The sequence below is a fragment of the Mercenaria mercenaria genome, chromosome 11 (assembly GCF_021730395.1).
Source record: "Mercenaria mercenaria strain notata chromosome 11, MADL_Memer_1, whole genome shotgun sequence".
NCBI lineage: Eukaryota > Metazoa > Mollusca > Bivalvia > Venerida > Veneridae > Mercenaria > Mercenaria mercenaria.
Genome location: NC_069371.1, coordinates 16,648,184 through 16,675,699, shown reverse-complemented (window position 1 = coordinate 16,675,699; position 27,516 = coordinate 16,648,184). Strand labels below are relative to the sequence as shown.

The 27,516-nt window shown below is 32.3% G+C and overlaps 2 protein-coding genes across 2 annotated transcripts in view; one reads left to right on the top strand and one right to left on the bottom strand.

Moving 5' to 3' along the window:
* The window catches only part of LOC123531356 (sarcoplasmic calcium-binding protein-like), a 124,949-nt gene that overhangs the window by 79,865 nt on the left and 17,568 nt on the right, over positions 1–27,516 (bottom strand). The window lies entirely within an intron of this gene.
* LOC123530774 (uncharacterized) lies at positions 152–27,128 on the top strand. The gene is made up of 8 exons (XM_053518641.1): positions 152–265; positions 472–668; positions 1,378–1,457; positions 19,165–19,291; positions 20,583–20,735; positions 21,348–21,504; positions 23,700–23,882; positions 26,811–27,128. The coding sequence occupies exons 1-8, from the start codon at positions 161–163 to the stop codon at positions 26,898–26,900; spliced, it is 1,092 nt and encodes a 363-aa protein (XP_053374616.1). The 5' UTR covers positions 152–160; the 3' UTR covers positions 26,901–27,128.

Genomic DNA, 27,516 nt, shown 5'->3' with positions numbered 1-27,516 from the left:
TCCTTACAAATGGTAACTTTCACCTTCTCCATGAGTGAAACATGTAAGCCATTTATTCCAAGTAAACCAAAACGGACCGTATGCTCTCATAACTATATCTTTAACGGTTGCACATACAATGCATATACAGTGTACTTTTATGCAGGAGGCGCTGTTATTCATGAGTGTGAAGGAGTGGGGATTAACCTTTACTACGTCAAACAACGTCAGTTATCCACTTGATTATACTGTCTATATGGAGAGCATTTCTTTTCCGCCTGTAAATGTGAGTAAAACCTTTGAACAAACCTATATTCCCACTACAGTTTTGAGAAAAAAATACTGAAATATTATAAATCTTAAGATTTGGAAGACGTGTAGATTTTTTTATGTCTACATTACTAAACAGCTCGTTTTCCAACTGATAACGCAAAAACAGTTTTAGAATATAGCAATTTTTCTCTGACGTTCAATGTGTTATTAACTATTTAGGAAACTAGAGACACTTTTGTCACAATAGAGCCACTGCAGAGACATATTGACGAGGATGGCAATTTAAATGCTGACTTATATTTCGACGAAGCTGGAAACTTCCTGGGCGTGCTCGGTCTGGAGCTAGATTTCCCACGTTACGTTAAACAGGAATATGGGGCATCAACAAGTTTTAATCATTTGCACCTTGTGACGGGGTAGGAGTTATACAATTTTAACTGGAAATGATTGGTTATTTCAGCGAGATTCAGAGCAAAATATTTTACTTGGGCTTGAAATGCATAACTCTTATGCTCCCAACTTGTAGGCTTAATTGTGTTACTCATTCTGTATGTGTTGAGATTTTAGCATGATGGCTTACAACCAAATGCATTGTATGTCGTTCGTAACACAAAAGAGCCTACTTTAAAGAATATAAGACTGAAACTCCACTCATAAGTGTTTGGTATTATATTTCGAATTTGTAGGTTAAGAGCCTTATGACGGCCGTTAAAATCTTCTAGTGCTTCAACTCGGTGTGTTTATATTTTCTGGTACTTTGGAGTGAATCCAGTTATATATGTAAACGAGTTCCGCATAAACGAGGTCTAGTGGGCGTAACGTGCATTTGTAATACCTTTCATGAACATAGTCAATCGATCAAACTTGAGTTTACTATTACTTGCTCGGATGCAGTCAAATTAATCTCTTATAAATCTGAATTTTTACTTACATCGGAGTACAGCGCACCACATTCGGTTCAAAGTTTTAATCGCAGAAACACATATTGACTGAAGAAAAGTAACACAGGTTTGCTTCATCTAATCATTAATAAGGTAAAATCATAACATTAATGTATACATGAGGACACAAATACTGATCTGAGACATTTGATATATTGACTTAACAATTTTGTGTCAATTACAGAGATAACATTGTTGACAATTATTATACTTGGTTTGAAAATGGAACGGTGGAACTCATTGGCAGGTATCCTGGTGTAATTGGTAAGTACTCAAGTATGTTTCTGGAACGCTTTAAACAGACAACAATGAGCAAATTGAATAGAATGGTCCTTCGAAAGTCAAACCAGACGTGAAAAATATTTTTGCAGCGCATAAAAAGGGAAACTAACTTCTGTCATACTTTCGTGGCGATAGATTCCATCAGAAATGAGGTGTCGAGAGTGATTGATATAAGTTGTTGAACTTGCTTCACGATCAACCTAAAATAAATTAGTATAAACTAAAGCCATACAACACAACCAAGCAAACAATAGCAGATTCAGCATGTCCAGAAATGAGACCGTGTTTTAAAAGTATTGTGCCTTGATTATTTAGCCAAATTGTTTAAATTTGATTGTTTTCTTTATTATAATTACGCCTCGTTAACGCAAGTATCGATTTCGGTTAATCTCTCTATCTTTAAAATCTTGATGACTTTACACTGGGTTTTGGACGGATTGTCGAAGACAATTCCGTCCAGTGGAACCACAATAATACATGTAGGAATTTCGGCTTAATCGATTTTTGGATAACCACCATATATTTCACACTCCGCCGAAAGGAAATAGTTCCCAAATGGCAGCACATAGAACAACTGAAATTACCACGTTTCACTGCGCGCTTTAATTGAATGCAGACGATTAGTTGCTGACCAATACATTAAGCACGCTTTATATACGAGACAGTGTTCTTATCGTTGGAAGGTTATTATCCTTACATCGGGAAATATGCACTCGTTCTTTAGCGGAAGAATATTGCGCTCCTAAAGTCGCGCAATATTCCCACTGAAGAACTCTTGAAACTTGAAACTTGGAAAATTGTGACTTATCTCAGTTTAATCTAGATTAATTAGATTTTATATAGCTAGATTAATTATTCAATTAGATAATCAGGATTGGTTTGTAATTGTGAAAGTACAGTTGTTTAGCGTATAATTATAATTATAAGAAAATTTCGCAACAGAGGTATAATTGTTAGGTTTGTCTCGCGTGAACATATGTTCCAAATTCTAAACAACAAAAAGAATCTTCGAGGGAAGGAGAAATACACGAAGGTATTTTGTAATGACGATCTCACTCCACTTAGAGTAAAACTGTTTACGTTTGTGAGGAAACTAGATCAGGGGGAACGAGCCTTCACTAGAGATGGAAATGTGGTTTGTGTTATGAAGGATAATCATCGCCATATCTTGGTTGAGAATTCAGACGATTTATTCAAACTTGGTGTCAACCATGTTGATAATGAAGCCTTCGGTTTCACACACTTTGAATAGGACAGGCATGGAAGACCCTATACTAATTCTGCAAGCTGTTATGAGGATGTGAATGGTGTTTTTGTTTTTAATAACGTTCATCCTGGTAATATTTCTGTACAAAATGGGCGTGCAAACATTGTAAGTTCAAACCTTCATGTTTCAGCAGCAAATATCAGCAAAGAACCGTGTATTTTCGATGATTATGTCATATCTTTTGAAAAGTGCAAAGTTACAAACTCTTCTGAACCGTGTAATTTATCAAATATTAGTAATTCTGAATCATTTAACAGGAAGTGGGATACTGGAAGTTGTTGTGAATCGTGTAATTTTGATCATGAAAACGTTACTTAAAGAAACGCGATATTGCAAGCTTTTGTGAACTGTGTAATTTAGATGTCCCGTCAGCGTCAAGTGTTGGTAATCAGAAACTAAACAACAAGAATTGTGATACCACTAATACTTCTGAACAGTGTAATTTTCAAGATGAAACTATTTTGTTCAAGAAACATGGTGCTACAAGTTTTTGTAAATTGTGTAATTTTGTTGATAAGAAGTGTAATTTTGATGATAAAAACAGTTCTTTTAAGTGTAATTACTGTAACAATAACAGTACTCCACGAAAAAATTCAAATAACAAGAATTGTGATACCACTAATACTTCTGAACAGTGTAATTTTGAAGATGAATTTATTTCGTTCAAGAAACATGGTGCTAGAAGTTCTTGTAATTTGTGTAATTTTGTTGACAAGAATTTTAATTTTGTTGATAAAAACAGTTCTTTTAAGTGTAATTATTGTAACAATAGCAGTACTCCACGAAAAATTTCAGATAATTGTGGTAAAACTGGTTTGCAAAGAAATAATGACATGTCTTCTCGTGCTTGCTTTAATGCAGATGACATCTTATTTAAGCCTTGTACTAATAATGTCTGTTGTAAAGATAGTATTTTACCAGCTGCTTGTTCTTGTATTAGTAAAACTAAACGTTGTGGTAATGATTCTGTTATAGAAGATACATGTACTTGGAACGTAAAGGCTCCTGATTGTTGTAAAGATCCTTGCTATAGAGGTTTTTTGTACTTGTAACAACAAAACTAAAAATTGTTGTAATGACGTTGTAACAGAGGTTGCTAAATCAGTTTTTAGTACCAGTAAGACCTTTAATTGCTGTAACGAATTTGTTAAAGGAAATACATATACATGTAATCATAAGTCTATTAACCGTTGTAATGAAGTTGTTGTTGAAGACTTATAAGGAAACTGTTTTAGAGGACATCAGTGACATCCCTGAATCTAGTAATCTCTCTGATCATTTTGAGAGAAAGATAAATACTTTTCATGATCATAATTATGTTGAACCTTTAAATATCGGTCATTTAAAAAATATTCTAAATATTTGTGGTCTATTGTCAAAATTGAAAGCACCTGATTGTGAAGATTCTTTTCAGCAATATGATATTGTTTGTTTAGCTGAAACTAAGCTTTCCAGTCTTGATACTTTTGAAGTAAAGAAATTCAGACATTTACCCCTTTTGAATCGCAAAAACATCAGGAATAGGTCCGGCGGTATTGCAGTTTTAGTGAAAGAGGAGGAAATTTATGACAAAGTTAATTTTGTTAAGGGCACAGCAGAGTGTGAACACTAGTTTACAGTTCATAGTTCTGTTTCATGTCGACTTTGTTTATGTCGATAGTCAGATTTGAAATGCTTTTGAACTAGATAATTTAACAAGGCAAAATCTGAATAAGTCATTTTTAGAAAATTTTGGTATTGAAACCAAAAGACATTCTTTAGATAAATGTAAAGTTGATAACTATGGTAAGCGGTTTCTTAGTCTCTGTAAAAGTCTTGATATACACATTGGGAATGGCAGACTAGGTAAGGATAGGGCATTAGGTGCTTTAACTTGTAAAAACATATCATTAGTAGATTATTGTATCTTGTCTCCTGAATTGTTTCAGACTTTGAAGTTTTGTTTTGATCTGTTACTGAGCGATGTACATAATGCTTTGTTTATTGAATTTATGTGTTAACCAGCCAGCAATGTTAAAAATAATGTGTCTGACAGCAGCGAAAATTTTATTAAGTCTAAGTGGTCAAATGACAAAAAAGATAGTTTTATCAATTCTCTAAATATGTCTAGTATTGCTGATCTTGACCAACGTCTAAGTTCTATTGACGAAAATCTTGTAAACCTAAGATTTGATTAACTCTCTAGTTACAGATTGTACCAAAATACTTTTAGAATCTGCATCTAGTTGTGGCATGGTTTCAGAAAACACAGCTTCTAGGAAGTCCAGATATGAATACAATAAACCATGGTTTAACAAGGATTGTAGTACAAAGCGTAAAAATTATCACTCATTTAAAAAAATAAGTACCATAAACTTCGATCACAGAACAATAGAAATGATTTAATTAGATGTAGTAAGGTATATAAGAGGGAGTTGAATAAGCAATTTAATTTGTACAGGAAAGGTTTTATAAATAAACTCAGAAATCTGCATTCTAAAGACCCAAAGTCTTACTGGTCATTGTTAAAGTCAACTACTTCTGGTAGTAAGCAGGCTGTTGCAAAGGTGTCTTTAGAAGACTTTTACAACCACTTTAAAAATTGAACACTGTTTTAAACAATGATGATGATACACAAATACCTGATGTACCTTCTTATAATGAAGACCTGAACAGGGCTATCTCAATTGAAGACATTAGACTTGCTATAAAGTCATTGAAAAATAATAAATCATGTGGGACAGATAATGTTTTAAGTGAATTTTTAAAGAATTCAAGTAGTGTCATGATTTCAGTATTTCATAAACTTTTTAACATTGTATTTAATAATGGTGTTGTGCCTGATGCTTGGACTGAAGGTATACTCTGTTCAATATATAAAAATAAAGGTGATCCCACGAATCCAGATAATTACAAAGGTATTACCATATTAAGTTGCTTTGGTAAACTGTTTACAGCTGTTTTGAATAATCGTTTAAATCAGTATCTAGATTCCATGAATGAACTTTCTGAGGAAAAAGCCGGGTTTAGAAAGGACTACAGCACAATTGATCACATTTTTAATCTGAAATGTTTAGTGGATATTTATCTTCATTTTAAAGCGCCTTTATACTGTGCATATATTGACTATCGAAAAGCATTTGACTGTGACAATAGAACATCATTGTGGATGAAACTCCTACAACAAAATATTGATGGTAAAATGTTTAAGATTATCCACAGCCTATACCAAAATGCCAAATCTTGTATCAAACAAAATGCTAAACTGAATTTTTTTTTATAAGTAATATTGGTGTCCGTCAGGGGGGAAATTTATCACCGATTCTTTTCTCCGTGTTTTTGAATGATCTTGTTGATTTCATTTCAAAAGCTTACGATGGCCTAGATTTAGTGAATGACATTGCAGGAGCTTTTCTTGATAATGAGGAGGTGCATGTTTATCTGAAATCGTATCTGTTATTATATGCAGATGACACTGTTATTCTTGCTGAATCCAAAGAACAGTTACAGGTTGCTTTGAATGCTATTTACTTATACTGCCAGGCATGGAAGTTAGAAGTTAACTCATCTTAAACAAAGGTCCTTGTATTCAGCAGGAAGAAGCAAAGAAACAAACCTGTATTTACATTTAATGGGGAAAATTTATCTGTAGTTGATGATTTTGTGTATTTAGGTATGACCTTTACTTGTAACTGTAATTTGATAAACAAAAAGTGTATTATTTTAATAGAACAAGCTGGAAAAGCCATGTTTGGTGTTCTACAAAAAGCCAGGAAATTGGCATTACCTCTGGATATGCAACTCCAGTTATTTGACAGTATGGTAGCGCCAGTAGCATTATATGGTTCTGAAGTTTATGGATTTGAAAAGTGTGATGTAATAGAGTCTCTATTCATTCAGTTTTACAAATATATACTCCATTTTAAGAAAACCACACCAACATGTATACTTTATAGTGAGTTGGGTAGATATCCAGCTGAAATTCTTATCAAAGCCAGAATGGTTGGTTTCTTGAAAAGAATTGTAAATGGTAAACAAGATAAGATATCTGCTATTTTATATATACTCCTGTTTCATTTACATATTTCGGATATTTTTCACTCAAAATAGTTATACAAAATTGAAGAAACTCTGAATTATTGTGGCTTTTCGGGTTACTGGCTAAACCAGTTTGTACATCAAAATTGCAATCTGGCAAAAATGGTGAAAAACAGGTTGTGTTATCAGTTTAAGCAAAATTGGTATAACTCTATATATGCAATGGCTAAATGTTTAAATTATAGGATATTTAAAACATCTCATCGTTTTAAATATTATCTGAGTATACTGCCGACTGATCTTAGAATAAGTCTGAGTACGTTTAGATGTGTTAATCATAAACTACCAGTAGAAAAAGGTCGTTTCCTTGGTATCGCAAGGGATGATCGCATATGTGAGTTATGTAGTATTAACAAATTTGGGGATGAGTACCATTATATTTTTGAATGTCATTATTTTAGAAAAGAAAGAAAGAAATACATTCTTACTGATTTTATTAAAAACCATAACACTGATAAAATTAATGCTTTGTTTAATTCGGAAAATGTTAGTCTATTATTCAAGTTGACATACTTCTGTAAAATCATACTATCTAAATTTCAATAATGTCTTCCTTTTAATTACACACCTATCTGTAATTGTCAGGGGATTTATGTTCATTGAAAAACCTTAACACAAGTAAGTGAGAACATTGTTGTAATTCAGGAAATGTAGGTATATTATTCAGGTTAACAAAATTCTGCAAATTATGCTTATAGCTGATTTCAATAGTGTCTTCCTTTTAATTACAATTTTGTCTGCAAATGTTAATTGACTCATTAAAGTGAAAGTTTTGTTTAATTCTGGAAATAGTAGTATTTTACTCAGGTTCCATGAACAGGCTCAATCAAACCGAGCCTGCAACATTTTCATTTTTGTCGTGTTGAGCGACCTGTGAAGTTTCTACTTTTCTCTATTTTAGCAAATTTTTGTAAAGTTGTACTAACTAAATTGCAATGGTGTCTTGCAATGGTGTCTTTCTACCTTTCAACATTTGTCTGCAAATGCTAAGTCACTCCTTTTTGTTTCTTGTTGATCTCTGAATATAGTACTGTATAGTTGTCTCTTATTTTCTAAGGTTTTGGGATTGCGACTCTAGTGTTCTGTGGTGCTCCACAGGTTTTTTGGTGCAATTATCATCTAGTCAGTCCATTTAATATTTCTTATTTTTTCCCATTTTGGGACTTGTGGATGGTGCAGACTGCTGGAGTTGTAATTCCGGATATTTTTGGTATATATGTAAATCCGGTTATATATAGCCATTCATAGTAATATGTACCTTGTTTACAATATTTGTGTAACGTATGCACACACCCCGGTTAGGGGTCATGTTCTTCTGAATAAACTTGAACCTTGAAACTTGGTTTACCGATACAAAGATAATAACCTATAGTTATTAAATGTTTTACACTGTTGATTAAAAAACAAAAAAACAATTAATCGACATATTACCGTATTTCCGGGCAGTGCTAAAGTATTAGAAACCTGTCACCTAACATAAATTCAAAAACAGCACATTTCATTTAACAGGCATCCCTTGAAACAGTACCTTTACAACAGTTACCTCCACAAGACTAAACAGCAGCTTAACTAAACTACCAAATATGGCATTTATACAAACTCTGTACATACAGCTTGTAACGGAAGTGATAATACGTTATGGAAACTGTATTACACACATAGTTAGGCCTATATTAAAACTGCTGTGTGTAACAGATTACTAAGCATAATATAAAAACGTCAGGGTTCTTTAGAAACAGTACGAATAATAAAGCCCTCTCATTATGCAGGGTTTCTATCCTTCTACGATCACCGTCAAAGAACCTCGAACATTTCTTGATTTTCCTGTCTTTTTTGAATAATCAATTACTATGTACGCGTCTGATTTCCATTATCTTTTTTTATATCTTGGACGAACGGGAGTTTGCATTTGTTACTATTTTTCCCTGATTCAGTAAGGAAATTAATCAGAATTTTATCTCTAGCCATGTCATCAAACAACGCAGCCATCCAGCTGTCTCTTCTCGCACACCAATTTCTGTGATTTTTCAGCAACAGTCGAATTTTTATTTTTCGGTTACTTTTCTGATATCAGTGCGTTTGTCTTCCATTCTCTGAACAATTCCAACTCACTTTATAGTGTTAATAAACGTTTTCTTACTAACATTTTCTGCCTTTAAGTTTGTCACATCAATGTTTCAGACGTTCAACATTCAACAGTTTCTATTGGATGATAAAATCTGTAAAGATCCTTTGAAAGCAAAGAATGCAGTCAGGCAGAATAACAGCAGACTCGATTTGATTGAGTGTGTTCAAATCTTTGTAGGTTATGTGTGCAACATTACCTTGTCTGCACATGGAATAAGAATAGTCAAATTTTTCAAATAAAAAAGGAATTTCAGAGAAACCTAATTACAATAAAATAAGTTTAATAATATCTTATTTCAACTACATACAATATAACAAATTTTTATGTAACCTCCGTAACATAATATCTTCTCCGTAACAGAATAAAACAAGTGGTCGAGGACATGACTGAAATCAGAAGGAGTCATATTGGGCACAGTAACTAAACAAGGACAACATCAATTCAGTCAGACAAACTATCGCACCTCCGTAACTGTATTGTGGGGAAAATCAAGTTCTGTATCACTTTTCTACGTAGAAAATAGTCAGAAAAATATATATTTCTTGAATCTGAGTCAGATTTGTCATGTCTATTTCGCCAAACTTTCATGTATGAAATCTGAATGCCGCACTGGACTTTACGAACACGTTATCTCTTCCGTAATGGACACGTTTAAAGGGGCATATTTATTGCAGCACTGTATGTTATGCATTGTAAAGTTCATTTCAAATTGGAAAGGCAGAGAAAACACATTCTGTAAAACATGCACATCATGTATTAGATTTATTTTTGTATATATTTATGAACTTACCTCATTTACTTGAAATACTGTTCCGTCAATAATTTTCAAATTACACTTAAACGTCTTTGCAGATTAGCCTCTGCTTCCTTCGAGTGACACATGTGAAAAACTTTTTTTCGCATTTCAGTAGGCTTTTAGAACTGCTAAGATGTTATGTTACGGTAGGGATAAGTTACGGAAGAGATAAAATTATTTAAATATTTGATAACCCTTCGATACCTAGATGGCATGTACTGAAAACAAGCCTTCATACTGATGCATTCAAGGTATATGATACATACATAGAGGGAAAACACCATTGTTATCACGAACATTAGAAGAAGTCCCCGTTATGGAGGAGATATTTTAAATCGCGACAAAATATAGATGAACACAGGTAACGATTTTCATATTCAAAAAAAAATAATAACAAAAGTTAAACTAGGTTTTTAAGTACGTAAAATGAAAAGACAGTTTTTTTTTGAATTTTTGTTTCATATTTGTATATATATTCATTTACGAGTAGGTGGTATGTGTTGGGACGCATAAAGAGGTTTACCGGAAAGCAGTGGAAAAATCAAAATGTGCTATTGGATCGCCAATGCACGCTACCCTCGGCTGTACGCATCCCATGTTATTTAAACTGTAAATCACACCCCTATGTTGAACTTCACACACATCCGTTAAATAACTTACATTTAATTCATAACTGCCAAATTTTGCTTTTTACAAAATTAGTGCCCCTTTTGTTGAACTGTAGAAACTTTTCGTTGTTTTGGTCTGTATCATAACATTTTAAGGTTGAAATTCAAGCTTTTACTAGTGATAAACTGATTCATTACATTTCATAACTCTATTTTGTTTTAAAATTGCACAGGCTGCTTGTTCACTGAAAGACATTTTGGTTGTTTTCATTAAGCTGGTCCTAGTAACCTCCATGAAGGTACGGCAACACACACCTTTTCTCATGGTATTGACATGAAAAAAGAAGTCCAAAACTTTTTTTTTTTTTACAAAATATGTTTTTCAAATATTGTTTTAAATTTTTGTTTTTTTTTTGAAGGGGGGCACCCATATGGGCACCAAGATGACACGGCAACTGTGCAATAACTGAAACGATTATACAAAATTATACCACAGATTTTTACTTAGGACTTTTTGTTTAATTTTATAGTAATATTAGTAGAATGAATGATTGAACCCACACTTTGTCATGACTTGTTGCACATTAATATTACTTTTTCTAAATTTTCTTTTCGACTTTTATTCATTAACGGTAGAGGTCTGTTAATGCGACGTTGTGTCCTCCGAAGCTTTTGTGTTTATACTATTGAAAATGTCCATCCGCAGTTACAATGAACCCTCTTTCAAAATACTGCATGTAGGTTTAGTGCACAGATGTACTCCTGTGCTATTAACATAGTTATTATTTGGTTCAGTAAATGAGCAGAATGCTTATATTTTACATCCTACTGCACATAGAAAGTAGAAAAATAGATCGACTGAATGTACAAAAATACAAATCATATACCATTTCTAATGTAAGAATCTCTTTTCAATGTAACTTATTCATCATGTGCTTGTGATAGATGAACAAGAATGCAGGCGACAAGGAATTTTCTAAAGTTGGTCAATTTTTTGGTTTTGACTGGACATTGTAATTTCTTCAGATTGGCGATTTTGATTGATAATCGGGTAATTATTCGGAAAGCATGTTATTCCCATTACTCAGCGTAACTTTTAAATATGTATTTAATTATGATTATATGTTTTAAGTGGAAAATATACGTGTATTTCGAGTCTCCTTGAAAAAAGGTGTCTTTTCGATTTAAAAAGTTCGGTGTAGAAAATCGAAATACACATTTTTAAATATTATGGATCTGTGGCTTATAGATGCATCTTTCTTTACAATAATGTCAATTTGAGTTTTGAACGGTAATAAAAATTGTCACAATTTATAATTTTATATCCATAAATTAGATTTTAACTTAAAAGTTGTTATCGTGGCTATAGCTACAAGAACCCCAGCTGCGGGGCAAACAAAGAGACACTTAATCCAATTAGTTACCATAATATACAATACAATATTTTATTTAAGTCTCACTTTTCATGACATTACATATACATCCATATTCATAAAATATTCATGAAAACCTTTCTAAATGAAATATGAGAGACTATATATTATAAAACAAAAACACATGAACAAAAAATAAAAAAATATTTACGTATTAAATGGCACTGTAAGGCATGTGCATTTGGCTATATTATTCTCAATATTCAAATTTGTGTCATTTCTAAAGATGGTTAAAACTGTTTTAAGCGCGACAAAAAATAAGCACATCAGCGCCTAAATAGTTCCAGTTCTTACATTATCCACATACATTATATTTAAACTAGAGCTGCTTTTGAGAAAAGCGCATGTCTCCCACAACTGCCTAATCATCTGAATAGTAAGTTAGTCTTTATATACTGTTTACTCACTACAAATATACCTTTGAAGATTAAAAATGCTGATTTTGAGTAAGGGCCATGTGGCGATTTGGCTATTTAATGAGCCTGGCCGAGGACTTATGGTCACAAACATTTGGTTCAAGTTTGGTAAAGATCGGATGAAAACTGTTCGACTTAGAGCGCGGACAAGAGTAAATAAGCCGATTTTCAGTAATTCAAGGACCATAATTCTGAAGTGCCTGTGCCGATTTGGCTAGTTATCGAACTTGGCCGAGGACTTATGGTCAAATACATTTTGTTCAAGTTTGGTGAAGATCGGATAAGAAATGATCGACTTAGAGCGCGGACAAGTTTAAAAAGGCAGATTTTCGGTAATTCAAGGGCCATTATTCCGAAGTGCCTGTGCCGATTTGGCTAGTTATCGAACTTGGCCGAATACTTGCAGTCAAACACATTTTGTTCAAGTTTGATGAAGATCGGATGAGAAATGTTTGACTTAGAGCGCGGACAAGACTTGTGACAGACAGACACACGCACACACATACACACAGACACATACACACGTACGCACGCACGCATAATATACAGAATATGTCAGCATTCGGTAAATTTATTGTCAAACGCGTTATCTGACTTTAACCTTGTATACATGTGATAGTAATGCTTGATTGGGGGTTATCAAGTACAGAAATACAATAATTGCAGCCGAATAATATTTTTTCATATTTGCCCATTACTTTTAATGAAGTATTTGAAAAAAGAGTAAACTGCAAATGTATATATATTTCTTTATTTACGTCTCATTATTGTACACCAAATATATAACATATTTATACATGCAGTAAAAATATAATAAAACTGAGGAGCAGTCGTTAACTGAAAGATAAAAAAGACTTATAACCAAAATAATGTATTAAGAATCTGAAAAGTAATGTGGGCACAACTGTGCAATTATGGAATGGTTTAAGAAATCAGATAGCACCCTGGATCAGATCAAGGATGAAATAATTAGCAACTGCTTATCAGATTATATAAAAAATTCTCAAATCGTACTACAGAGTAAAACAATGTATGTTTTAATGTAAATATTACTTTTATTGTCCTTGTGCTATATCTACATGTACAATATTTAAGTTTAACTATGAACATGTAGTTCTATATGTTAATCAACTTTATGTTAATTTATGTTTTAATGCAAAAAAAATAATTTTAGTAGTGAAAAAAAAAACAAGGAAGAATATCCAACAGGGAAAGCCACGTTCCAAAAACGCAGCCTCCCCAAAGGCACACACGAACAACACACACACACACACACACACACACACACACACACACACACACACACACAACGACAAAACAAACAAATACAGGAACACAGTGGGGCACCGCCTTGGAACGGTCAGTGGAAAAACCACCAATTAGTAAATGAGTTTAAAAAATGAAATATTGTTTTTCAAACATGTAATTTAAAATAACATTTTTTAATTTAATCTTACAAAGTATTGACATTAAACACGCAATAAGATCGACACAAAACACAAAAGTATATCTAATTCAGAGACTTATAATGATACCTATTACTATATGTATCTGATTAAATCCTGTACCAGGTTATTCGGTGTCATTGGTACACTTGTACTAATACAAGCAAATATTTCAAAATATGAGAGGTAATGAAATGTGCAACAACCCTCTCGCCCTCTATCACTTAAGCGGAATTCTATTTTCGTAGAATTGAATGGTCTCCATGTATAGATGCTATTCAAAATAGAGCAATGTGTTTATTTTTAGGAGTATCAAAATACACCGCTTCAGCTGCTTTAATCGGGGATATGGGTTGGCAACCAACAACAATAAGACAGTTGTCATCAATTACTAATGTATGGGTCAGGCTTTGTAAAATGTCAGCTACTAGAATAAACCATAGAATATTTGTTTATACTTTTCATGCAAGTAGTAATAGATGTAAGAATTGGTGTTACAGAGTCAAACAATGGTATCAAAAAGTCAAATGCAATGAATTATGTACTCTAAACTTTGTAGCATTTAAACAAAGTATTGTTGAAAAGGTAAAGAAAACTGCAATGGTAGAATTTGTTAAAGACTGGAAAAATAAAGTAAACTCCGATATTGGAAGTAGTAATGTTGGTGGAAGTAAACTGAGAACATATAAAATTTTTAAAACTGAATTTAAGGTTGAAGAATACTTTAAAACGATTATGTCTAGAACACATAGATCTGCTCTAGCAAAATTTAGATGCGGTGTAGCGCCAATTAGAATAAAAACTGGTAGATATGAAAGGCTCCAGTTGCATGAACGATTGTGTCCATTCTGTATCAACAAGGTTGAATCTGAATTTCACGTAATCATGGAATGTCAGTTATATGATGACATAAGAATTAGTTTATTTAATAACATATGTTCATCAAATGAAAGTTTTTCAAGGTTGTCTAACTCTGACCAATTTCAGTACTTGTTTTCTACTCAAAATCATACTCGTATACTAGCCAAAACCTGCTTTAATATTTTAAGACGAAGATATGAACACTTATATATTTAGTAGATAGGTTGGTTTTAAACTGTTTAGATTTAATATGTACATATTGCTAAACATGTTTATAAATACAATATTTAGTTTTTAAGTCTGTCTAGAGACAATTATTAATCTTGTATTGTAGATGAAATCATTTCTTAATTATGTGCATATTTTTAAAAAAGAAATAACCATTCACAGGTTTTAGTTTTATGAAAATTTCAGGCATAACTACGCTCAGAAAATTATTATTATTCCTGAATAATGATTGTCTCTAAACTTTTAGTTTGGTACATTTGTGTCAAAATGAGGTGTAAGACGTGTTATTTTACATGTTAAACAGTCTCTTATAATTCAATTATTGAATGACATTGTACTTTTATGATAGGAATTGTATAAAATGTATATTGCAATGTTGTACAATGACGAAACTTTAATAAACGAATAAACTAAATAAACTAAACTAATACGAGCAAATATTTCAAAATATGAGAGGTAATGAAATGTGCAACAACCCTCTCGCCCTCTATCACTTAAGCGGAATTCTGTTTTCGTAGAATTGAATGGTCTCTATGACCCCCAAAACAAAATGATATAAACCACAGAGTCCAAGTATAGGGGGAGCCTTTTACAACAGTCACACCACATTCTAAGACTTATGATAGTAAATAAATCTAGGTAGTTTATTTGAAAGCGTAGAACGTAACGAATCCGAATGATAGCAGACTCGATTGTACCAAGTCTACGAAAGTGAATCAAAGTACGGGGAAACTTTTCTCATTCTTCATGCCCATAGCACCGATTTAATTAAACGGAATTCTGTTATAGATATGCATTGAATCCAAAAGAGACTATTAAAAACTTGGACCCTTAATCTACAGCACTGGCCCCGTAATCATAAAGCATATTAAGTCTCAGCAGAGTTTGAAAATGACCTTCTTTACTTTATTGTACTAGATGACCAGTCAGACTGTCAAAAAATCTTTATAAGATAGATTGAAAATTGAACAACTTTTACAACATTTTTGTGCTATGTAATGTGACATTCACTGAGCGTATTATTAGAAACCTAGTTCAAAATAGGGTTTCAGTCGAGTCCACTTAATACGAACTCGCTTGATACGAATTTTCGGATTAAACGAACAAAGTCCGAATTCCCCGGCCGAGTCCTTCTATTTTGTTTTGTAAATTTATTTCGGTAATAGCGAACTCGCTTGATACGAATAATCGGTAGATACGAACACATTGTGGAAGTCCCAATGAGCTTAAATATTATACTTTTCCGTCTTTTGATACGGATTAATTTTAGAAGTAGGGACGTTATAAAATGTGTTGAAAAAAATAATATGGTCAAGCTTGTGCCGCGTGGGAATTGGACAATGGAGTAGTTCACACTTATTCACAAACAAACACTCGGTCCTTTGTGTATCATGTCAATATAAAACAATTTAATCAATTGACAGGTCAAGATTTAAAGAGGTGTAAATAATTTTAAACACATTATTGACGTTCTAGTGTCGATACAGGTAGGCTGTCTTACAAAATATACAAACTTTTATACCTCTTAGAATGCTTGTAATATAGTACAAGCTTCAATGTTGGCGGTGGATATAATTTGGCGCTCTTGACCTCGACCGCACATTAAATATCAAATTAATACAGTTTTACCTGTTTAAGTATGACTTTTCTTGAGTAATTTCAACGTTATCTGAACGAATTAACTTAATCAGTTTAAAACTATTAACTATTTTCATGTATCATAATATCGGAATCTATTCACCGATAATACCGGTGATACTGCCCAAATTGCTCGGACAAATTATCTGGTCATATATTCATTAATACGAATTTCGTTTGATACGAACATATTTCTTAGGTCCGGATGAGTTCGTATAAAGCGAGTTTGACTGTATATCTTAGTAGAAAGATATTTCCTCGGTATTATTGCATAAATGCTTCCGATCTGAAATACATGTAGTTAATTATTTTCTTATAACCAGGTTCTCAATCTGTCACATCCTTTTGATCTTCTTTTTAAAAAAACAAAAAAAAAACAAAACAATCAGCATTATCTGAATATTGATTGCAAAATGTGACCAATACATGATGATTAGTATTAATATTCAAAGCTGTTAAATGCCCGCCTTAGTAAAAAGAAAATTGTCTATGGCTGAGCTGTACTTACTGGTCTTACTCCTAAATTGAATGTCAAAACAGAACTGTTGCTAATATCAGGATTTTCGAACAACACTGAAGGCATCTTCTGGATGTGGTTGGTAATCATTTCCTAGCACTATTAGAAGTCATGGGAATCATGACACTTAAGTTTGTTTTCATTTTAGTTCTGTGCAGCATTTTTTTGTATATGAATTCAGCTTCAGTTTACCTCATCTTTATATAGACATAAAAAACATTGTTAAAAACAAGGTTCTAAAATCACAACCTCCCAAAACGTAATCCCAGCATGTGGATGCGGACAAGACTAACACACACACTCACACAAAGTCACAGGACAGAACGAACACATAAAGGAAACCAAACTATACTCGATAAAGAATATGCTCAAACTGCAGCTATGAACAGTATAATTATGTTTATTTTACTCCATTGCTTTGCTATCATTTTCGTTGTCGAACAACTCTATTCCTTTTGTCGACGTAGCCCAGTCGGCATACATTTATTTGGTAGAGTGGGTTCAATATGTCAATGCCAGATAGACAACTGAAAAGAGTAAATATCCTAAATATTTATTATAAATGCAAAGTATATAATGTTACCTCAGTAACATGTAACTAAATCACTACAATGACCAGGTATCGTGTGTAATGAAACATTATGATCTTAATAAATGTACAATGATAGTAAAATGTAAACATAAATTATGTATCAAACAAGGTCAAAGTTCATATATACATGTATCTATTCAGACTAAAAATCTATTACTCGAGATTTCAGTGCAACTTTATACTTTATATAAAGCTAAGTTATGTTTCTATGAATTATTATAATGATGTACTTTACTTTATCAAATAGGAAAAATGTACTAACCTGAAAAGAGTAAATATCCTAAATATTTATTATAGATGCAAAGTATATAATGTTACCTCAGTAACATGTAACTAAATCACTACAATGACTAGGTATCATGTGTAATGAAGCGTTACACACAGTATCCGAGCATTGGAGATTTAGTTACGGGTGACAGGTTAGTAATTGTTAATGATGAATAGGAGACCAAAGAGCAAGGTTTTGAGAAAATAATGGACCGACATATAGGGCAAGTATAGGATTTAAACTGTTATTCATGATTTTAGACTATTGGTTTATCATTGGTGATTACACGTTGATATAGAACGCTGATAATAACAAAAATATCAGTTAAGTGGGTGTACTGTTAAAATGGCGTCCTATGACACTTTCAATATTTTTATTCGTTTTATTAGCCCAAAATACCCGCTTTCTATCAACTGAAATGATAACAATTACTAACGTTTTCTTGACTATGATAACATTTCTCATACTGTGAGAGTTATTACAGGTACTATGAGGGTGAGGGAATTCTCCATATTTTTTACTGACATACTTACCTAGCAGATTTGAGACAAGTTTACGTATAACTAAGTTTGGCTATTAACAATTCTTAGTATTTTTGTATAATCATGTAGTCGTATTATACTTACTGATAAATTTAGTAAATTCATTCTATACATGTACATTTATATTTGCTCTAGATTTATCATTTTCTGCGATAACATACCACATTACGACACTGTTTTATCTTATATCTTACTTGTATAAGACTTTTTGTAAGCTATGTAATGATTATTAAATAAAAGGAAAAAGAAATATATAATATTTCCAATTTTATTTCCATGTGTTTTTTCTTTCATTGTAGTACTTACTACAATAGTTCATCACTCAAAAGTAATAAAACATTGTCTTCATATAACTGATATTATGTTTAAAATGAATGTCATAAGCATGCATTTCAATACATACATGTATACTATTTCTCTTAAATAATGACCACATTTTACCATTCATCTAAGAACCATATATTTAAGGAATGAAGATTTTCTTAAACTGAATTTGCATTTAAAAACTACGTTTTTCATGTATAAAAATCGAGACTTAACCAAAACTATATAAAACATTATAACACAAACCTTTAGAAATATAGGACTGTGTGTCTACGTAAGTTAGAAAAACTGGTTTATTTGAAGACCAGATTGAATACATAAAAGCATACATATTGAACAATGGCAATCACTTTTAAAATTCAAGTGGCCGAAAAAAATGTTATCAATCGAATTATTAACAAGGAAGACATAAAACATAACATTTTAAAGTAAAGTAAAATTTCCCACGATTACAATTAGCTGTAAACCAATGTAATGTTTCACATTTGTGAAAACGTTTTACCGTTTCGACTGATTGTTTACTTATATAGTTTGTACTTTTATTTGCAGGTATTGCCGGAGGAATTGGAGCATTATGTGAAAATTATGAGATGTCAGAATATGACTTTCGAGTTTCATTTAATGAATTTTATTCAGCGGCCTTTGTAAACCTCCTAGCACACGAGTTAGGACATAAGTAAGCAATTCAAAACAACAATAAATAACGTATTTAACATATCGATGTTTTGTAAAAGAAATAACTGCCAAAAAAGCGGATTGTTTGTTTTCTGGTTCATAACTGTTTGTCTAGTGCTACGCTTTGTATACATGTTTATCTAGTCGGTGAGCTGGAAAAGTAAACTCGTATGTTTAGATTTCATTCCTAGTGCAAAAATAGCATAAGATTTTTATTTGCTGAAAAAGGTACATTAGTAGGTAGCTAACATGGCTTCCAGATAAGAGTTATCTGGTTCGAATCCAAGGTGATGCGTCAGTTACTCTTGATGATTCACTGTCTACCCTAATGTTAGTAGTGGAAAGGAAATCAGAACTTTGGTTAGGATACTTATACAACCACTACATTGAGCATATCATAAACAAACATATTCTCCGTTCCTGTTCGCCACATTGATATTTTTACGGTTTGATTTCAAGTACTAAAGAGAAATGACTGGCAGAAACGAAATCCTTTCATTATTACGAAAATATTATGAAAAGCAATTATTATAAAAATTTATGTTCTATTATTATATAAATATAGAATACATTTAAAGTTATAACTTCAAACTCTAGCAGATTTAACGACTTTAAGAGTTTTTCTGTATACATTAGTATTACCTGTAGCTTGTACACCACATCGGTACTTGTATTGGAATGGAAGAATACAGTTCCAAACGCTTTGTACCTCTTTGTTTCAAATTATTTCATGACAATTCTACAATTTAATAATAGAAAACCTACATGACCTGTGGGATAAAGCCATTAAAATTTGAATAAATGAGCCACACCATGAGAAACCAACATAGTGCGTCCGCGCAGTCTGGTCAGGATCCATGCTGTTCGTTTTCAAAGCCTATTGCAATTAGAGAAACCATTAGCGAACAGCATGGATCCTGACCAGACTGCGCGTATGCGCAGGCTGGTCTGGATCCATGCTGGTCGCAAACGCACTATGTTGGTTTTCTCATGGCGCGGCTCAAATATGGTTATTGTTTACTTTCTGCAGTCAAACTTACAAAAATAACAGAAGAATATTATTGTTTATTTTCCTTTCGTCAGGTTCAAAGTATACTGTTCCAAAAAATAAAGCGGAAATAATATTATTCAATTTAATTTTATAGTTAACTGAAAATATTTACCAATGCTTAAACTTTTCTACTTTCAAGATAATTCGACTTTGTTTTTGTTTTACATTTCTTTGCACCGATAATATCAGAATCAATATACATGATTGAAAATTGTGATAGTTTGTATTTCTTTTGTTTTAGTGCTGGATCCTGGCATGATACATCAACGCGGTGCCCAGCTAGCGACTCTTATATCATGGCCCCGTCTCTTTCTCCCAAGCTGACAACTATATCGTCGAATTATTATAAATTTTCTCTTTGTTCTGCTGAATACTTCGCAAGCTACTTATCTAGGTTTGTGAACAATTATAACTGATCAGCTGCACACTGTAACTTCCGAATCATTTAGATTTTTCCTTAAGTACAGAATATATCCAATTAAGGAGATTTCGAAATACAACTACATTTTGTAATACGAAAACTGTTTAATGCCGTAATCTTAATCTAGCTTTATTAAATATATCACTGTTTGTCTGTGTAGATCATGTTTTACTCATTCGGTAAACGCATTTAAATGTTGCGTTGCAAAAATATTATTCATAGCCTGTCTTGATTTGTATATCCATATCTCTTTGATTAAGTATTCATTTATTCATGCACTGGCTGCATCTTTAACCTTTAGCCTACAGGCGGCAAATAGTTGTGCCTTTGCGACCAGTGCAGACCAAGATCAACCTGCACGTACGTGCAGTCTGCACCGCTATTCAGTCAGTAAATTTTCATTGAACACCCCTTCGAATAATAAAGGGCACTGCCAAAATTGAATGATAGACCAGTCCATTCTGAAAGTTGGCAAGGTAAAGGTTAATACGTTTTAAGCTATACAGATATGAGATATAACAGGACTGTGTCTGTATGTTTGTACTTTCACCCATATTTGCTTCAAGTAAATTATATTTATTAAAGATTCACTAGTGAAGAGATTGCAAGCTGCATTTACACTGAACATCCTACAAAGGAAGAGTTCCTTTCGACTTTCTGCCGGGGTATTGAAGGATTTACTTACACCCCAGACGCTCATTGCAAACTTTTCTTTGGAGCAAACAGTTACGTTTGTACGGAGGTCAGTTATAAGTGCTATATTTTAAAAGTTGCATAACGACTTCACATCTCTTTCTAACAGTATTTAATTACAAAAAATATATAAACAACTAATTTCACCTATCGGCTCACCAGACTGAGTGTACATATGAATGTAACTTGACGTCAAGTTAGACGTTAGAAAGGCATGTGAAGTCGTTTTATTTATTTGATTTATAGACTTCCATCTTGTGCCGAGTCTTTTCATTGTCAGGTTTATATATATACATGTATTAAGTTCAATTTCCAAGGAAAAACCAGCAGTACGTGTTTCACCATGTTAATACTCTAGAACAATCATTCGTAGTCTCATCAATATATATATTTGACAAAATATAACATTGAATACACAAAATACACAAAATACAGTACATTGTCATTCAGCTATTGAACTGAGAAGACTTGTAAGTTTTGACACATGTTTGGGCTGCATTAAATTATCTAATGCCATACAAGTGGTGTCAAATACAATAAAACTCTTATCAAAATGTGACTTGTTGACAGTAATAAAGATGACTTTTAAAACCTTCAGACATATTTTACATAGATACAGATCCACATATAAGAAATAATAGTACATTTTGTAACCGTGTTTATCATACAACTGACATTGTTACACTTATACAGAGTATCACTTTTCATAAAACCAGAAATGTATTGTTGGCAAAACAGGACAGATTAATCCAGAGTTCCGTGCCCTATATTGATTAAAATATGTTCTCCTTTATTTCCTCAATAACCTTGATACCTTCTTAGTAATCAATATTTGTTCAATTTACAAATTTTGTTATAGGCAACAGGGTATATTTGCAATTGCATAACTGACAGGTTTAATTCAACGGGTCATGCAACAGTGCTTTCTTTTTTTATAAAAACAACCACCCTTTTGAGTGTAGGTACAGTGGATTCAGCAGAAGAAAAAAAACAGAAAGTATGTTCCTTAAATTAAGAAAAAGTAAACTGGTGCTTTTTAACGCGCCAATGTGGCTTTTATCAGATAATATTATTTTTGGGTACATTTTGTTTTGTATGTATCTAATCAGCACTTATAATTGCCATGCCTATTACCACTTTGTTTGGCATTCTGAAGTAAAACCTGTATTCATTTTTATTATATGTATTTACTAAATTATTCCTATCCCGGTTTATACTTTTAAATTTATTCCTAGGAATCCTTTACTTTGATGACAAATTAAATATACTAGAAAGAATGTTAGGGTTAATATTTCGACTTATTTGATCAGCATCAGTAATATTTTCGTCATTGAAGTTGCACCGAACCGTGTTGTCAATAAGAAGGTGAGTCAATTCATAACCCGCTCCTCGGGTACCCCGCGCTTTGGGTTATATGAATCCTCAACCTATATATTTTTGAATATGACAGGAGTTAAATTAGCCTATTGGTAACAAGAGTTTAATATACTTTATGATGTTGTAATACTTGTATTTCAACATAATAATATGTTCAAAGTATGCGGATGTTATAACACTAAGTGTATGAAGTGTTTCAGGATAGTATTGCATTTCTTTAAGCGTTCGACTGATCTGTAGTAAAATCTAATGAAAGCCTTCCTAAGTTTGTTGTAGCGGTAACCCTAATAATGTTTTCTTTTTTTCTTTGTCTTTTAACATATATGTTTGATTTTTGTTTCTAAATTAATATTTACAAAAGTTATATATCAGTCCAAAAATGACTTTATAAATCTGAGGAATTAGCTTTTGAATAAGGTATTTCATCTTTTCTGGTAAAAATACAGGTTGTCTACTAGTATATTAAAAATATTACCAAGGTATATCATCAAGTTACCATGATGTGTCATTACAAGCTTTAAATAAAATATAATCGTAGGTGGAAATTTATATTTTATATACATTGAATGGGCGTAACACCAAACTTATTAAGTACATTCATATTTGGATGTTGGAGAGTGGTGTAGATTTTGTTGAAATCATTTGCATCAATGTAAAAAGGAAATCACAAGAACTAGTTCTTCTTCTTCTATCTAGCAGTTAGTTTTCAAACTATACCTTTAGAGGGAATAATTATAAAAAATGTTTCAGACAGGATTAAGTATGAATCAGTATAGAATTCTTTTAACTGTCATTTGACAGTTTAAAAATATTCAGAACAATTTCTATAACTTGTAATATTTCCAAGTTACAATCTTTATTTTGAAGGGAAGCGACTTGCTGGCGAACGGATATGTCCATGGTAAAAGCTGTGAAACATATATAGAAGACTTGAGCTTTGTACCAATATTCAGATGTGCAATGAATAATGATTGTATTGATACTCCAAATAAAATCACTCATGTATTTGATGGAACTAAGTGTTCGAATAACAAACCAAAAGGAAAAAAGGTAATCACTTACTCTTTGATTTTTCATGCTAAACATTTGCTAATCTTGCGGCCGTCTGTTTTACAAAATATGACGGTTTTGTACATAACCAAATATTTCAATTGGCATGTATTCTTATACTGAGTATTCTGATCAATTCAATTTACTAACCTTTAATTTTAAAACTTTTATTTGATTTAATTAAACACACATGTACATTCAAGTGGAGAGGATGGGGAATCAGAAAAAAACTTCCTGTTGTATATTCTAATTTAATACAAAAATATATAATAGAGTTAAATTATGAATAAACTGTACAACTTAATATTTAATGAATCTATCTATCTATCTATCTATCTATGCATGCATGCATGCATGCATGCATGCATCCAACCATTTATGATAATAAGTCGTAGAACACTGTTTACCAGATACGTATAATCACCTTAAAGTGTGTAATGCACCTTAGTTGAAGTTATAGGGTTCCGTTTCGACATTTTGGTTAGAATATTCCTCATTTAATGCGTATTTTAAATTTTTGATATTTCTGTCATATTTTCTCTGCAAGCCTTCTGAGACGCCTATCGGCGTCCATTTTTGTTGAACCGTGATTTCACGACCGTCAGACTGTTTTCGTGAATCGTTCAATTCAGTCAACAAGTATCGACATATTTCTATCGACGATAGAATTTGACAAAATGCTAATATGAATACGACAAACTTTATTTTCTGTCGATTGAAGGAATAAAAATGTTAAAGTTTTCATCGTTATGTTAGTTTTTTTTATCAAATTCTATCGTTTGGGTAGTACATGAGACAGGATTAAAGGAAGCTTTTTAAACTCAACGTCATATTTTCGCTCTGACGTCACTTTAACGTAAATATCGACTTAGAGTTAAAATGATCTCCACAAACTTAACCCATGTTAAAGTCATTTGATATGGAAATATGAGGAGTAATAAGCAAATCGATACTTGTTGACTGAAAAGAACGATTGACGGACATGAAATTATTGTTCAGCAAAAATGGATGTCAATAGGCGTGTTTGAAGGCTGACAGACAAAATATTACAGAAATATCAAAAATTTAAAATATGCATTAAATGAGAATTATGCTGAATTTCATATTAAACATAATATCGAAACGGAATCATATAACTTCAACTTAGACGCATTCCACCTTAATTATATGCATAGATGTGTTTGCATGGTTTTTCTAAGATTGTCACAATTAATAACAGTTACTGTTAATAAAATTCAACATTTTCTCATTCCGTTTTGAGTATTATATAACCTTGACATCATTTGCTATTAAAGTACTGTGGTACGTATTGCACGCTTGATATTACTAATGAAGGAAACCAAATTTCCCCTACAGACCCACCTTAGCAATCTACTTATACACTATATATCATACTTTTGTTTTATCTGAATATCATACCTCTGTAATATTTCAATAACTGAACACCTCTTCTATTTCATCTCAGAACAATAAATTCACAACCACAGTTAGAAAATATTAAAAACAGATAATTTCTACGACAGTGATACAATATAAAAGTATTTGACTTCTTTTTGTAATAACATAATGCATTTTAATATGGCATTAAAGCAACTCAAAAATATTTGGTTTTGATTACCTTAAACAACATGAATATCCAACTTAACACTCTCGGTAGAATGAGACAAGTTGTAAATGCATGACAAAAGAACATGTATTCAATAGTACGTAGACTTTGGAAACACCAACGGCACTTAAAAATCCTACAAGAATTGGATCTACAGAGAGACTTAATTTTAGAAAGAAAAAGGAGAATAAAACACCTCCTCTCAAATACCCCTTATATAGCTTTTTGATTAATTATGAACGCAACAATGTCTTTGAATGTTATCATATGTCAGTGAAGACTAAAGCATTTCATTCTATTGAAGAAAGAACCTACAGAACAAACTACCGTTTTCTAGTGAAAACAAAAATAGATAGAAAAACTTGTTATAAAATCAATTAAGACATAATGTATAGAAAAATCGTGTTTTAACATTATCAATACACGAAAAAGACGTTATACCTCTGGGGAATAATTTCAAGAGGGCGTAGCCCGAGTGAAATATTCTGGCGACATGCAACCGCTTTGAGTGTATTAGTTTAAGAAAACACGATTTTGGTACACATTATTTCGATTCTAATATGCCCTTTGTCTTACACAGAAAATAAAATATAGTAGTTTCCTTTCTTGGTCGCAACAACACCATTGACGTCACTGCTCGTTAACGTGACGTCATTTTAGCGTAAACGTGTTTTAACAGAAACAATCATTTTAGAGTCACTTTTATATGTCAGTAGAAAAATGGTACCAAACACCGTTGATGTTTCAACAGGTTAGATATTTAGGAATACTGACACGTATAATTTGTAATATATTGGATCACCGAACCATGAGCGTAAGTATTACTCAAACATTCGTGTTAGGTAAGGTTATAAAAAACAAGCATTTTTGTCAGGACTCATCGTTACTTTAACAGTCATCACCTTTTTTTTTTAAAAAAAAAGATGATAATTACTTTGGTATTTTATCACTGTAAACATTTTCTCGTTGTGATGTTATCGCTTTTGGACAATGGTCATGACTTGAAATTTGTTTCGAAATGTTACTGGAGTATATTAATAGGTTAACACAGCTGTATACCTGATCCTAGAACTACGTTAACACCAGTATTGAATAAAACTTCATTCTGTTAATTTTTGGTCATTGTCTGATTTGACATCTAATGCCACTTTCAATACCTCTGTGTGCAACAAGGTATAGTCTATAAAACGTACGTACGTTTGGCCTCTAGATTAAACTAGGAGAGGTTTGCGTCAACGAAGCTACCCATTCTTACAGGGGGATCTAAAGTGAAAGAAGATTGCCTAATTTATTTTACCTAACTTCTTACTGAATATCTTCAGGTGTGCTACGAAGGTAAATGCCAATCGAAAATAAAGATATGCAAGAACAAGCAGCAGACGTCTAAGAAAAAAAGCAGCGGAAAGCGATAAAAGTAAATAATGTTGTGACTAGAATTTGACGAAAGTGAAAAAAAAACACAAAAAAACAATATATAAAAGGATAAGAAAAAGATTTTTGTCGGAGTCTTAAAGTTTAAAATGTAATGTGATATATTTATTTATCTATATTGTTTATAGTTTAAATAATGTATCTCTTTCTTCCGTAAAGATGATGTCATAAAATTACAATATCAGATAAATGTTATATATTTGATATAAGGAGACGATTCCATTATTAAATATTTAACATGATGCTTGCATGTGTTTACTGTCCAGTCATTTCATAATTTGCAATGGAAGCGTTTACTGTTAGTCATAACAGCTCTGCTTATTTCGACCCGTCTTGTATACGTAAGTATTACGATAGGATTTTTGTTTAAAAACAACGAAAATGACCGAAGCCTTCGAATCCCAAGAAGTCTTTTTTACCTTGCTTTCTGTGCAAGCAATTGCAAATGCATTGGCTAGCTGAGAACAAGCTGTTGCAATGCATTAACCAAAAGAAAATCCTTCTAAATAATATAGTATTTGGTCAGTTTATATATTTCGCAGATATATCAGTCTCAGTCATGTTGAAAATTTGCATGATAAGCGGACCGCTAAACTT